General features: G+C 45.8%; 1 protein-coding gene across 1 annotated transcript; it reads right to left on the bottom strand.

The window, feature by feature from the left end:
• Positions 1-6,285: 6,285 nt before the first annotated feature.
• On the bottom strand, positions 6,286-14,227 carry LOC110919458. The gene is made up of 6 exons (XM_022163723.1): positions 14,039-14,227; positions 13,683-13,883; positions 7,080-7,132; positions 6,834-6,967; positions 6,490-6,548; positions 6,286-6,438 (listed from the first exon to the last, which is right to left on the bottom strand). The coding sequence occupies exons 1-6, from the start codon at positions 14,225-14,227 to the stop codon at positions 6,286-6,288; spliced, it is 789 nt and encodes a 262-aa protein (XP_022019415.1).
• Between the last annotated feature and the right edge of the window lie 1,327 nt (positions 14,228-15,554).

Genomic DNA, 15,554 nt, shown 5'->3' with positions numbered 1-15,554 from the left:
CGGCATAGTCACCGCGCACCTGCCCTGCAACTAACAAGGAGTCGACGTGTGCTTCCAGATGTTGCACGCTGAGCTTGACTGCCAGATGTAGTCCTTCCAATAGAGCCTCATAATCTGCCTCGTTATTTGTGCTTTTGAAATCGAGGCGGATTGCATAGGTAAGCTCTTGGCCATCGGGGCTGACGAGTCGCAGACCTGCGCCTGCACCTTCCTCGTTGGAGGCACCATCGGTAAAAAGTGCCCAAGTTTCCAAGGAGGATGGTGTAGGTGTAGGGTTTTGTTCCTCTTCGCATTCTTGGATGCGATTTGCCGGTACCTCGGCAACGAAATCAGCTAGGACTTGGCCTTTAATCGCGGGGCGCGGTTTATAGTTCAGTGTGTGCGCGCCCAGCTCGATTTCCCATTTTGCTAATCTCCCAGAGATGTCAGGTTTGGATAGGATCGGGCCGATCCTGTAGTTGGTTAACACTGTGATGACATGGTTTGCGAAGTAGCGACGCAACCGTCTTGACGCGTGTACTAGTGCTAGTACCAACTTTTCCATTATTGAATATCTTGTCTCCGGGTCGTTGAGCATCTTGTTGATGTAGTAGATGGGTGTTTGAACTCCCTCTCGCTCCACTATTAGTACCGAACCTACCGCATTATCTGCGGCGGATAGGTATAATATAAGTGGTTCACCTTTGCGTAGTGCGGTTAGAGTTGGGAGTTGTATCAAACACTCTTTCATTTCCCGGAAAGGATTTTCAGCCTCTGCGGTCCATTGGAATTGTTCTTTCTTTAGACAGTTCCGCAGGGTCTTGATGAAAGGATAAGACTTAGCTGCATGGTTGGCTAAGAATTTGTTTAGTACGGCTAGCCTGCCGGCTAGTCGTTGCATCTCTTTCATTGTTGAAGGCGATGGCATGCGCTCGATCGCCTGAACTTTTTCCGGGTTTACCTTGAATCCATATTTGGTTACGATGAATCCAAGGAATTTGCCTTCTTCCATTCCAAACGAGCATTTCCCTGGATTGAGCTTCATATTGACGCTTCGCAGAGTTTGGAATGTTCTTTCGATATCAGTGAGCATGGTATCCTCTTCCATGCTCATGACGACTAGGTCATCCATGTAGATTTCGACACTTTTGCTGATTTGCCCGCGGAAAGTGTCGTTCATCAGTTTTTGATAGGTTGCGCCCGCGTTGCGCAACCCAAACGGCATTTTTGTGTAGCAGTAATTTCCGGTAGGTGTGCGGAATGTTGTTTTGTCTTCATCCCCGATTGCCATCTATACCTGGTGGTAGCCTTTGTAACAATCGAGGAAGCACTTCCATCGAAATAGTGCGCGGTTATCAACCTTTTCGTTGATTTCTGGAAGTGTGTAACAATCCTTGGGACAGGCTTTGTTGAGGTCTTTATAATCGACGCACATGCGCCAGCCCCCGGATGGTTTCTCTACCATGACTGGGTTGGACAACCAAGTCTGGTACTTGACTTCCCGCAGGATGCCTGCGGAGAGCAGCTCTTCGACCTGCTCATGCATCGCCTGGTTTTTTGCGGATCCAAGGTGGCGTTGGCCTTGGATCACCGGCTTGATACCTGGCAAGGTATTCAAGAAATGTTGCGCGATTTCGCATGGGACCCCAATCATGTCCGCGGGTGTCCACGCAAAAATATCTTGGTTCCTGAAGAGAAGCTGCTTCAGGTGCGCTCTGGTGTTGGGGGACAAGGCGTGGCCCAACGTGACCTTTTGCTCTGGGTATCTCGCGTTGAGAACCCATTTTTCTGGTTGGTTGTTGGGGGTAGGCCTTGCTATCTTGGTCGGACGTATTTCGTCCGACAACATGACGTCTCTGCGTGCGTGGATTATGGCGACCCCTGTTTCGGTTGGGAAACCGACAGCAGAGTGGGGTACGGACGTAATCATGTTGAAATCGCCTTGGGATTCTCTCCCGAGGAGCACGTCATATTTGGAGGTGTGAGGCAAAACCATGAGGTTCACCTCCTCTGTTCTTGTGTGCCTTCCGTTGGTGAGGCGCACAGGAAAAGTAATTTGGCCCAGGGGAAAAACAGTTTCCCCTGCGAACCCGGCCAACGGGTAGTCCACCGCTTGCAATCGATCTTTGTCCTCCTGGTCGAACTGGTTGAAGCACTGCTCATATATGATATCAGAAGTACTGCCTGGGTCGATTAATAATCGCTCAGTGCAGTAATGAGCTAGGTGGCCTGTAATAACGACGGCGCGCCTGTCGCGCGGGTCGCCTCGGACTTTTGGAAAGACGACTTGCTCGTCTTTCCAGTCATTGTCCGGTCTTCTTGCCGCCTTGCGCGGCCTTCCCTTGCCTCCATTGATCATATGGGTCGAGGCCACATACATGGTCCTCTTCCCGGGGGGTGATGCATTTGGTGGCTTTTTGCCCACTGGGCAACAGGTGTTGCAGCTTCCCCTCCTTTAGGGCTCGCTCAATCTCCAGTCGGAGACTGATGCAGTTGTTTGTTGTATGGCCCTGGTCCTTTTGATACTCACAATAGAGAGTGAGATCTTGATTTTTCTTGGACTTCATTGGTTGGGCCGGTCGCAGGAACTGCGCGTCCGTAAGAAGGACTTCGCTTGGTGACCTAGTGATCTCGGTCCAGTTGCGGTCCCGAGATTCTTTCTTTGACGCCCGGTTGTCCCGTTGGGCGTTAATTGTAGCCCTTGTGTCGAACTGGTTGGTACGCGGGAAATATGGTTTGGGATCGTTGCCGCGATTCCCTGTGTCCCGGTTGCGCTTATTGTTGCGCTTGGGCTCGTAGCGGGAGGTTTGACCTTCCGCTTGGGGCTGTGCCTTTGCGAGGTGCGGTTTAAGGGACCGCTGAGTCTGGGCGTATGTCTTGACCGCAGCCATGACATATTACCATTTCTTTGGCAAGCCATCCTTGCCGGAGATGGTCATAACCATCTGTTCGTCCCTGACGGCTTTGATGAAGTGGTTACGTGCCATTTGGTCTGCCACGTCACCTATCTCCAGGCATTCTTTGTTGTATCGGACGACGAACGCTTCAAGAGATTCGTCGTCCCTACGCCAGATATTCATGACGTCCATCGAATCACGTTCGTGACGTCGCTGCTGGCTGAAATGTGCGAGAAACTTTGCATGTAAGTCCTCAAATGAGGCCAGTACTGGCAAAGAATCGAACCAAGCCCTGGCCAGACCCGTGAGGGTCTGGGGGAAAAAATGACACCAGGTGGGCTCATCCCACCTGCCGTTGCACCCTGCACCCATGAAGATGTTCATGTGATCGTCCAGGTCGGACGAACCGTTGTATTTCCCAATGTTAAATGCGAATTTTGTGGTGGTGACATGGGCGTGTGCAATTTCTGGGGCGAATTTGGAGTTTTCTGCCGCAGCTTTTGGCCTGTAGGGTCAGCTCTCGGGGCGCTTTGCAGCGCGGAGGTATGTGTTTCGGGGGTGAGTGGGAGGAGAATAGTTACGTCCTCCCGGTCTGCTGCTAGTGGCACGAGATTCCCTGCAATATGTATGGTCGTCCGGGTCGGTACAGCCATATCCTTCGTGATGAGACTGTGGTCCCAGCCGGCTCTTGATGCCGGAGCCGCGGTGGGCTGTGGATTGCCGCCTGTTCTCGCCTTGAGGGCCCAGGCGGCTTTGTATTGGGCCTCTGGCACGAGACCCATATGAGGAATCGTCCTCATCGATTGTGCGGACCTCACAGTAAGAGGAGCCGCGGTCCTCCCGCCTGCTTCGGGAGGCTGGGCGTGAAGGAACCCTGCCATCGTATTGTAAAATACGACCCGCAGGGGTATGTGATGCCGGGGTAGGGCCGGCTGGTACCTGCGCCTCTGCACAGGCTCAGTTGTATGTTGCGGCCAGCAGAGCTGTTTGCTGGTCGTACCAGGCATGAAGACTCATGTCTGGAGGAATCACAGGTGCGTACTATGATAGGTCGTGTCCAAACGTAAGGGATGCGCCCCCTTGCGTTGATGTGCCAATGTGGCCAGGATTTGAGACTAGAGGGGTGGTCCCCGCAGGCCCTGGGTTGGTGGGGTTTAGGTTATCCCCTATAGTGTTGTTTAGACGATCCGACATGATCTTTTGGGAGGGAGAGGGATCGGTTAAAAAAGTGCTAAGAGTAGCGGTGGGCGCCAATGATGAAACAATGGTTAACCGGGCAAGGTTAACTCACTATTCTCGTCAAGAAGGGTTAATCCCTTCCTCTCGAGGATTGTTGGCCGGGTCGTCCGCTGGTTGATCTCCTACACAAGGAAACAAACCGTGACTCATAACAAGGAGGATGGGGTGGGGGTGCTCCTTGTTACCACTCTCCGGCGTGAGAATCAGTAATTTGCTTGGGAAGCAAAGTGTGATAGTAGTAGTAGTGAGAGAGTTGTGAATAGATCCCTCAAACCTGGTTTGGGGTTAGTACTTATAGCCGAGGAGTGAAGGAGGAGTTGAACGGACAGACTGTCGACGTGCAGCCCTTATGCAGGTGTGTCAGGCTTGTCGGTTGTGGAGGTGAAGCCACGTCCTACTGCAGTATCAGTCTGTTGCTTACGTGTGGTCTGACAGGCGACTGTCATTGGTGCCACTTGCTCTGTGATATCAGTCCCACTTGCCTCGTGGGCAGGATACGGTGTTGCGCCGCATCACTGCCTACGGTAACCGCTGTCGTTTCCGCGTTCTCACTATGGCGAAGATTGTGGGATGCGGTGCCGGGCCGCATCGCCACTTGTGGTGACTGTTGCTGTTATCCAGCTCCCTTGTATTGATAGAAGTGTTCACTGGATGCGGTGCTAGGCTGCATCGCTGTGAGTACTTCCGTTTTCATACACTAGATGCGGTGCCATGCCGCATTACTATACCGTTCTCATATTCCAGGTAAGTCCTCCTCCATCATTGGGCAGATTGGATTCGACCACTGTGTTCGCGCGTTCCCGCACGGACACAGATAAGTTGTTAGCTAGTGGGGGTTTTGATAAGGTAAATGGTCACTCGCGGTCGTGCTAACGCGAGATCTGGGACCATACCCCTTCAAACCCTTAAACCTCTTGATGTAACAACAATGGTCATTGTCACATCTCTTGTATCCGACCCTTCCCATGAAGTTATCAAACTTCAAATACCATTGTCTGGGCGCTTGTTTCAGACCATACAAACTCTTCTTCAACTTACACACCAAATTTTCTTTGCCTTTAACCTGAAAACCTTCTGGTTGTGTCATGTAGATATCTTCTTCTAGGTCACCATGTAGAAAAGTTGTCTTGACGTCTAGCTGCTCTAGATGCAAGCCTTCTGCTGCTACAATACTGAGAACAAGTCTGATAGTAGTCATCTTCACCAGTGGAGAAAATATTTCATTGAAATCAATTCCCTCTTTCTGCTGAAATCCCTTGACCACTAATCTTGCTTTGTACCGTTTGGTACCATCATGTTCATCTTTGACCCTGAAAACCCACTTGTTCTAAAGAGCCTTCTTCCCAACTGGAAGCTTTGTTATGTGCCAGGTCTTGTTCTTCTCAAGCGACTTCATCTCATATTTCATTGCTAACTCCCACTGCAATGAATCTTTCAACCCCATGGCTTTTGAATAACACTGGGGTTCACCATTTTCTGTAAAAAGTATGTAATTGACGGATGGTGAATATCTGTCTGGTGGTCTAACGACTCTGGAGGATCTTCTTGGTTGAAACTGAGGAGTTTCTGGGGATTCTGGAATTTGAGGAACGACCTCTTCTTCTTCTTCTTCTTCTTCTTCTTCTTCTGCAGAATCATTACTAGAATCATCCCCTGAGCTCCCACTGTTGATTGACTCATTCCCATTTTCTGGAATGTCGACTGAAGCTTCTTTCCTTGTTTCACCACTTTCAAATTCAACATAGTCTTTCTGAACTTCTGGTCCTTTGGTGTTTCTGTCTTTATACAATTCGTTTTCATTGAAGACGACATTCTTGCTTCTGATTACTTTTCTGCCTTCATTATCCCAAAGCCTGTAACCCATTTGTTCTGACCCATAACCAATGAATGTGCACTTCTTGGATTTTGAGTCTAACTTATCCCTGTCACTAGCTTCTAACAAATCGTAAGCACTACAACCAAAGACTCGTAAGTGTTCGAGACTTACTTCCTTTCCTTGCCACATTTCTTCAGGCAACTTGAAATCTAAGGGACCGGTTGGTGAACGGTTGATCAAGTAGGCTGCAGTGCTAACTGCATCGGCCCAGAATGTCTTGGGCATCCCGGCATTTAGTCTCATGCTTCTAGCCCTCTCATTTAGAGTTCTATTCATTCTCTCAGCTACACCATTCTATTGAGGAGTTCCGGGAACTGTCTTGATCATCTTTATCCCTTCCTTGGCGCAATAGTCAGTGAACTGCTTGCTTATGTATTCACCACCATTATCAGACTTTAAGCACTTTACCTTCAAGTTAGTTTCATTTTCAACAGCAGATTTCCATATCTTAAAAGCATCAAATACAGCAGATTTATGCTTAAGAAAATATACGCATACCTTTCGTGTTGAATCATCGATGAAAGTAACATAATATCTTGAGCCTCCTAGAGATAAAACTGAGGTTGGTCCATATACATCTGAGTGAACAAGCTCTAACTTCTAAGCTTTCGGTGTCCTCCCTGTCTTCACAAGAGTAACCCTCTTTTGTTTTCCAAGAACACAAGGTTCACAGAATTCAGTTTCCACTTTCTTCAAGTCTGGAAACTTACCTTTCTAAGCCAACATATTCAATCCCTTCTCGCTCATGTGCCCGATTCGGTTGTGCCATAAGTTTGATGGACTCGGACCGGTGGTCATTGCATGAACACCTTCAGCAGAAACTTCTGCCATGTATAGAGTACCTTGCTTCTTTCCTTTGGCAATCACTAAATTGCCTTTGATCACTTTCCATTGTCCACCCCCAAAGTGAACATTAAACCCTTCATCATCCAGTTTACCAACTGAAATCAACTTTCTCCTCAAATTAGGAATAACCCTGACATTTTTCAAGGTCCATATAGTTCATAATGAGGTCTTCAAGTCTACATCTCCAATACGTGTGATATCAAGCATTTGATCATCTGCTAAACGAACTTTACCAAAGTTACCTGTTCGTAGATTCCTGACCATATCTGGCATGAGATAGCATGGAAAGAAGCACCTGAATCCATAATCCAAGATTCAACTGAATCTTCAACAGAACAGATGTCACACCCCAACCAATGGCGGATCATCGGGGCATGGCACTGAGCGAAACAGATTGTCCAGAAGTTTCCATAACAATTATCATCACTATTCAGTTTAAATAACACGTCCCATACCGTGTCCCAACTAACAAACAAATTATTACAGATAACACCCAGTTAAATACTCTGTTTCGACAACTCAAATTTAAATAAAAACAAATAAATATTGTTCAAATGCTCCTAAAGACCCAGCCTGACAAGATCTACAAACAACTATGCTCTAGTTGCTCTTTCCTGACAGACAACTATTTGTTGGGGGCCTCTAGAGCTTTATTCTAGCCTCGCTTTCCTAGCAAGCAAACATCTTAAACACCTGTCACATACGTTAAAATAAAGTCAATACATATAATGTAAAGGTGAGCATACAAGTTTGATAATAGCATATAGAGTTCGAATAGTTTACGCATAACCAGCACGTACACAGAGGAAAATGAAGCATGATAATTATCGACATGGACCTATCGATACCAGTGACTGCGGGTTGACTGTCCGAGACAGTTCGCAATACATGATTACCACCGTAATCCATGCAAGTAATTGTCCTTAACAACCCCCGTGTGAACGGGTGCTGAGTCCAAACTATAGTACTACGTCGTTAAGGCAGGTAGACAGCATTCCACGTGTAAACACAATCAACAAGCATTCATTCAGTCACGTAATACATGCATATTGGTTAGCGTTCAAATAATTGAGTAGTGTGATTGATTTGTGATTTTGATAAGTAACGTATGTAACACCCAAAAGTGCTAAAAGCAAAAAGGGATCAAGTATACTCACAGCGATTGATTGATGGATTGAAGGGAGCGCTTGAGAGTAGGGTTAGCCTGAATAGTTCGATAGCATGACGATGAGTAACGCGCAAAATGGAGACAAGTGTAAGTGGGTCGAACAGCCTGGTCGATAGGACAGTTGGTTCGATCGAATGGGTTGTTCGTTCGGCTGGACAGTCCGTTCGGACAGTCTGTTCGATCGGCCGGTAGGCCCGATCGGCTGGACTGTTCGAGTGGATTGTTTCTTCCTTTGAGTAGGATGTGTTTGTGTATGATGGCTTGACCTTTTGAAGTTTTCGTTGTAGTAAGCAGGATGTCACTCGATCGAACAACATACTCGTTCGAATAGCATGCTCGATCGGGTGGCATTCCAATACGTCCAATGAATTGAAAATCGGTTAAGGGTTGAAGCATAGTATCTCATGATCCGATGAGTAATGTTATCAAACGGCTCATTCGATCGAACATCACCTCGTTCAATACTATACTTCATGGAGTTGTCAAAATGTGGGGCCATATGCTAGCCGATCGGCTGGCCTGGTCGATCGGCTGGCGTGTCCGATTGGTTGGGCTGTTCGTTCGAACAACCTAACCGTTCGGCCAGCATCCTGACATGGTCGGCCTGTTCGTCTAACACTTGGCTGTTCTGATTATTTGACGTTATATTGAGGTAGTTTGACAACGAGCTGAACCATGGAACCTTCGTTCTTACTTGTTTCCCCTGCTCGGACAGGAATTACCCAAGTCCGGCCGGTAAACTGTTCGGAACGGTAGTTTGATGTTTAACCCGAAATCGGTGAACCTCATAGATAGAATCCGAATCTTGAACCACTCATCCACTAGAATGATTGGTGAGCCGGCTCAAGCTTCGTTTCTACCGGTTTGAAGGCATTGAGTGTAAAAGAGTTGAAAGAAAGTTGGAAATCTTCCTTTCAATCCTTTACATCATGAAAGTGTTTAGATCTTTGATAGATCTTAGCTTGTTTATGTGGAAATCGGTTAGATCCAAGCTATTCATGGTGGGTTGAGGCCAAAACATGATGTTCTTGAAGAACACCATGATGACATCATCCTAGAATGCCTAGATCTTGATGATTTCACGGTTAGAAATCAAGATTTGAAAGATAGAAAGGTGTAGGAGCATGTTTTGATCAAGAAAGTACAAGATTTAGGATGAAAACTTACCGAAATTGCAAGAAATCTGAGAAAAGGTGAGGAGCACGAGCTGGTCGGTCAGAGAGTTTCCAAAAGTGGAAAGAATGACAATGACCACTCTATTTATAGGCTCCAAAAGAGGAAAGGGCTGGCTAATAGGCCAGGCATCTCGATCGGACAGCCTGCTTGATCGGACAGTCCGTCCGATCGGCTGGGCTGTTCGATCGGCTGACAGCCTGATCGATCAACAGCCTTGTTCGAGTGTTCGGTGCGACGATTTTCGATATTTCGGTTTCGATTGAAGACGATACGAGTACGATAGAGTTTCCTATTCAAATTACTTTCAGTCCCAACTACTATATCTAACATACAATCATATATATTTCACCCTATCCTTACGTTACCATTCGTCGTAATTCGATTTCGATTACATTTGACTTGAGTTTCGAGTTTCGATTCGAGTTTCGATTGATCACCACACAAAATATAAAGTAAACACGCACAGGTAACACATAAGGCACACACACGTATAACAACAACCAAAGTTCACGTAATTCGGGATTCGAGTTCGATGATGGTTAGATCGGTTTGATTACTGATTAGTTAACTTTATCGCATTGTTACTTCCTACTATTCACATTCGTAAATCGGTTCGCATTGATAAAACATTCGATTACTTCGATATATTTGATTAACAACACTTACTCCACATAATACAAATAAACATAAAATTGACTAACTGTCAAAGAAGTCAAAGTTGACTTGGACTTTGACTTTGACTTTGACATTCGAAAACACGGGGTGTTACAGCCTCCCCTTGTTTAGGGAATTTCGTCCCGAAATTAGGCTCGAAGCTGCACATCCCCGTGAATGATTTTACCGATTTCTCACTTCAGATCTTCATTCAAACAACTGCGGTACCTAGCCTTCATGTCGCTTTCGAGTTCCCAAGTGAACTCCGCGCCTCGTTTGCCTTCCCATCGGACTTTCACGATAGTGATGCGCGAGCGCTTGAGTTGCTTGGTTTGGCGATCCATAATTTCGACAGGCTTTTCCACGAAGTGTAACGTTTCGTTGACCTGAAGATCGTCGAGGGGTACAATCAGATCATGATCAGCTAGGCATTTTCGGAGGTTCGACACATGGAAAGTTGGGTGGACGTTACTGAGTTCCTCCGGTAGTTCGAGTCTGTAGACGACTTTTCCGATTCTTTCCAGAATCTTAAAAGGTCCAACATATCGAGGCGCTAGTTTCCCTTTCTTGCCGAATCTGACCACACCTTTCCAAGGTGACACCTTTAGGAGTACGTAGTCGCCAACGTCAAATTCAAGGGGCTTGCGTCTTATATCGGCGTAACTTTTCTGTCTATCCCTGGCTTTCGACAAGTTGTCTCGAATCTGGAGGATTTTGTCAGTCGTTTCATGTAATAACTCGGGACCGGTTAATTGCGAGTGACTGATCTCGTGCCATACAATAGGCGAACGACATCTTCTTCCATATAGGGCCTCAATGGTGCCATTTGTATGCTGGCATGATAACTGTTGTTGTACGAGAACTCGACTAACGGTAGGTATTTGTTCCAACTACCACCGAAGTCTATAACACACGCTCGGAGCATGTCCTCAAGAGTACGGATCGTTCTTTCAGTCTGTCCGTCGGTCTGAGGATGGAATGCAGTACTCAAGTTAAGTGACGTACCAAGAGCCGCTTGAAACGTTTCCCACAATCGCGAAGTAAACCGAGCATCACGGTCTGAAATGATGTCACGAGGCGTACCATGATTACAAATGATCTCGTCGGTGTAGATTCGGGCCAGCCGTTCTACCTTGTAGTCTTCCCGTATTGGCAAAAAGTGGGCTGGTTTGGTCAGACGATCAACTATAACCCAAATGATGTCGTGACCTATTGGTGTGGGCGGAAGTTTGGTTATGAAATCCATAGCTATACTCTCCCACTTCCATACAGGGATTGGAGGTTGTTCGAGTAAGCCAGAAGGTCGTTGATGTTCAGCCTTGACTCTCGCACAAGTCAGGCAACTTCCAACATAAAGAGCGATATCTCGTTTCATACCCGGCCACCAGTACTTGTAGCGAAGATCCTGGTACATTTTATCGGCACCGGGATGAATAGAATACCGGGATTTGTGGGCTTCGTTCATTATAATCTTTCGCAAATCGGTCCGCTTAGGGGGTCCAAATTCGGTCTAGATAACAGAAAATCCCACCTGCTTTGCTTACAAGCTGAGCTCCATCGTGATAGATCCTCTCTTTCTTCAAAGTGCGTTCATTAAAACAAGCATGCTGGGCTTCACGGATGAGAGCTTCGAGATCATGCTGGGCTTGGGTATTGCGAATACTGAGCAAATAACTCCGTCTGCTAAGTGCGTTGGCTACAACATTTGCCTTGCCTGGGTGATAACGAATCTCACAGTCGTAATCGCTAAGAAGTTCTACCCATCGGCGTTGACGCATGTTAAGTTCTTTCTGATTAAAGATGTGTTGTAAACTCCTGTGATCGGTGAAGATCGTACACTTGGTACCATATAGGTAGTGTCGCTAAATCTTCAATGCAAAAACAACTGCGCCTAGCTCGAGATCGTGGGTTGTATAGTTCTTCTTGTGGATTTTGAGCTGACGAGATGCGTAAGCTATAACCTTGTCCCGTTGCATGAGAACACAGCCAAGACCAAGGTTGGAAGCATCACAATAGACAATGAAATCGTTGTTTCCGTCTGGCAACGTGAGAACCGGAGCATTGCAGAGCTTGCGCTTAAGGGTTTGAAAAGCAGATTCTTGTTCAGTTCCCCAAACAAAAGACCTGTCTTTATGAGTAAGAACGGTAAGCGGCACAACGATCTTAGAGAATCCTTCGATAAATCGTCGATAATAGCCCGCTAGTCCAAGAAAAGATCGAACTTCAGACGGGTTCTTTGGCGTAATCCAGCTTTTAACTGCTTCAATCTTCGTGGGATCGACATGAATACCCTGACTATTCATGATGTGACCCAGAAACTGAACCTCCTCCAACCAGAATTCGCACTTGGAGAACTTGGCATAGAGTTGGTTCCCCTGGAGTAACTCGAGAACCAAACGTAGATGTTGCGCGTGTTCGGCTTTCGACTTGGAATAAATCAAGACATCGTCGATGAACACGATGACGAAACGGTCAAGGTAAGGTTTACACACGTGATTCATTAGATCCATAAAAACCGCGGGCGCGTTGGTTAGACCAAAAGGCATAACAACGAACTCATAGTGGCCGTAGCGAGTGCGAAAGGCGGTTTTGGGTATATCTTCCTCTTGTATGCGTAACTGATGATAACCTGAACGTAGATCGATCTTCGAGAAACACGATGCACCTTGCAGCTGATTAAACAAATCGTCGATTCGAGGTAGGGGATAGCGGTTCTTGATGGTCAGCTTATTCAATTCCCGGTAGTCGATGCACATCCTGAACGACCCGTCCTTCTTTTTGACGAAAAGGACTGGTGCGCCCCAAGGAGAGGTGCTCGGGCGAATAAAGCCTTTTTCAAGTAACTCCTAGAGTTGGTTTGAGAGTTCCCTCATTTCGGATGGCGCGAGTCGATAAGGGGCTTTGGCAACAGGGTTAGCTCCAGGAATAAGGTCGATACGAAAGTCGATATCACGACTTGGCGGTAGTCCGAGAAGATCATCAGGGAACACCTGAGGAAATTCACGAACCACTAGGACATCTTTGACTTCAACCTTATTTTTCTTTTCCTTCTCCGCTACTACAATGTTGGCCAAGAAAGCTCTGTATTCCTTGCGGAGATACTTGCTGGCTTGGATACATGACATGAGCTTGAGACCTTTCGAAGTTGTTTCACCGTACACACATAAGAGATCACCATTTGCGAGCGAGAATCGAATCATCTTTTCAAAACACACAACTTCAGCATGGTTTTCGCGAAGAAAAGTCCATGCCTACTATGACGTCAAAACTTCCGAGTTGCATCAGAATGAGATCAATTGGGAAGATGTGATTGTTGAGCTCGAGGGTACAGTCACGAAGAACAGAATTAACGGCGACGGTTCTTCCAGTAGCAACTTCGACTTCGAATGACGAGGGGAGATAAGAGCGCTTACGACTAAGGCGCTTCTCGAATTCAAACGACACAAAGCAGTTATCGGCTCCAGTATCAAACAAACATGATGCACAAATACCATTCACAAGGAACGTACCATTAACCACGTTGTTGTCAGCCTGGGCTTGATGGGCGTTGATGTTAAAGGTTCTGGCACAGGCTGCTTGCTGTTGCTGCTGAGGCTGCTGCTGCTGGGGTTCTTGTTTCACAACCCGGTCCAGGCACATGTTTGCAAAGTGGTTAGGGTCACCACATGCAAAGCAGACTCGAGCATTGACCGCGGGTGCTTGAGCTGCAGGTTGGCCTTGAGGGGCTGGGAGTAGAGCTTGATGAGCGGCAGCTTGAACTGGGGCTTGACGGGGACCATAGCGACAATTCGCAACACTACTAACCGAAAAGTTCGGGGGGTCGCCCCCCCCCCCATTGTTGATTCGCCTCATTATTCGCTTCATTAACCGGTGGAGTGTTTTTATTCGCCTCATTATTCACTTCACTAACCGGTTCACTTGTTGAAGCTTTTTGACGTTTATTCTCATTGTTTCCATCAACAATTCCCTGATTTCCCTTTACTTGTTCTTCATTTTCATTCTTTCTTTTGAAAAAAGAGGTTATGCATTTATTCTTCCCCATGGCAATCTAATAACAAATGTGAACAAATCACCCTAAGTTTCAAAAATTCTAATAGCTAGAGAAAGATTTAACAAGTTTAGGGCTAAAACTCACACCTAATTTCAACCTAATTCATATAAATTGGAGCCCTAAATCAAACCTAAACATAAAAATTAACATACCTGAGGATGATTGAACAAGTGAAATCTCGAACTTGAAGTCTTGAAGTCGAACAGTCGAACAAGCAGCAGGCTAGCACAGTCGCTTTCCCCCCAGCCCCCTGCGTTTTCTTCTGTTTCTTCTGTCTGCGCACAGTCGAACAAGCAACAAGTGAAATCCGCTACCCAGCTGATTATTGGGTTTAGTTTCATATTGGGTTTAATTTCATAAATGGGCCATGACTTTTGATTTGGGTATTTTGGGCTTATAATAAACATACATAACACACTCTTTTATTTGGGCTAATTTAGTATTTTATTTGGGTTATATAATTTATTTTTTAGAAAACCCGGTGGGTCGAACACGTATATACATAATTTTTTTAGAAAACCGGGGGGTCGAACACGTATATACATAAAAAATTTTTAGAAAACCGGGGGGTCGTAAACGTATATCCCTAAAAATTTCTATACGAAAAACACATACGTAACACTACTAACCGAAAAGTTCGGGGGGTCGCCCCCCCCCCCATTGTTGATTCGCCTCATTATTCGCTTCATTAACTGGTGGAATGTTTTTATTCGCCTCATTATTCACTTCACTAACCGGTTCACTTGTTGAAGCTTTTTGACGTTTGTTCTCATTGTTTCCATCAACAATTCCCTGATTTCCCTCTACTTGTTCTTCATTTTCATTCTTTCTTTTGAAAAAAAGAGGTTATGCATTTATTCTTGCCCATGGCAATCTAATAACAAATGTGAACAAATCACCCTAAGTTTCAAAAATTCTAATAGCTAGAGAAAGATTCAACAAATTTAGGGCTAAAACTCACACCTAATTTCAACCTAATTCATATAAATTGGAGCCCTAAATCAAACCTAAACATAAAAATTAACATACCTGAGGATGATTGAACAAGTGAAATCTCAAACTTGAAGTCTCGAAGTCGAACAGTCGAACAAGCAGCAGGCCAGCACAGTCGCTTTCCCCCCAGCCCCCTGCGTTTTCTTCTGTTTCTTCTGTCTGCGCACAGTCGAACAAGCAACAAGTGAAATCCGCTACCCAGCTGATTATTGGGTTTAGTTTCATATTGGGTTTAATTTCATAAATGGGCCATGACTTTTGATTTGGGTATTTTGGGCTTATAATAAACATACATAAGACACTCTTTTATTTGGGCTAATTTAGTATTTTATTTGGGTTATATAATTTATTTTTTAGAAAACCGGAGGGGTCGAACACGTATATACATAATTTTTTTAGAAAACCGGGGGGTCGAACACGTATATACATAATTTTTTTTTAGAAAACCGGGGGGGTCGTAAACATATATCCCTAAAAATTTCTATACGAAAAACACATACGTAACACTACTAACCGAAAAGTTCGGAAGGTCGCCCCCCCCCCCTGATCACATGCAACGCTAGATCGGGACTGGGGCGACCTTAAAACGCCGAAAATAGTTTACGCAATTGCCGATGTAAACCCAGATGCAATTATCATCCATCGTTTAGCTAATACTTTGGGTCCCCAGTGGTC

The sequence above is a fragment of the Helianthus annuus genome, chromosome 4 (assembly GCF_002127325.2).
Source record: "Helianthus annuus cultivar XRQ/B chromosome 4, HanXRQr2.0-SUNRISE, whole genome shotgun sequence".
In the NCBI taxonomy this organism is placed as follows: Eukaryota; Viridiplantae; Streptophyta; class Magnoliopsida; order Asterales; family Asteraceae; genus Helianthus; species Helianthus annuus.
Note: the sequence above shows the minus strand (reverse complement) of the source record. Positions and strands in the feature narration are given on the sequence as shown.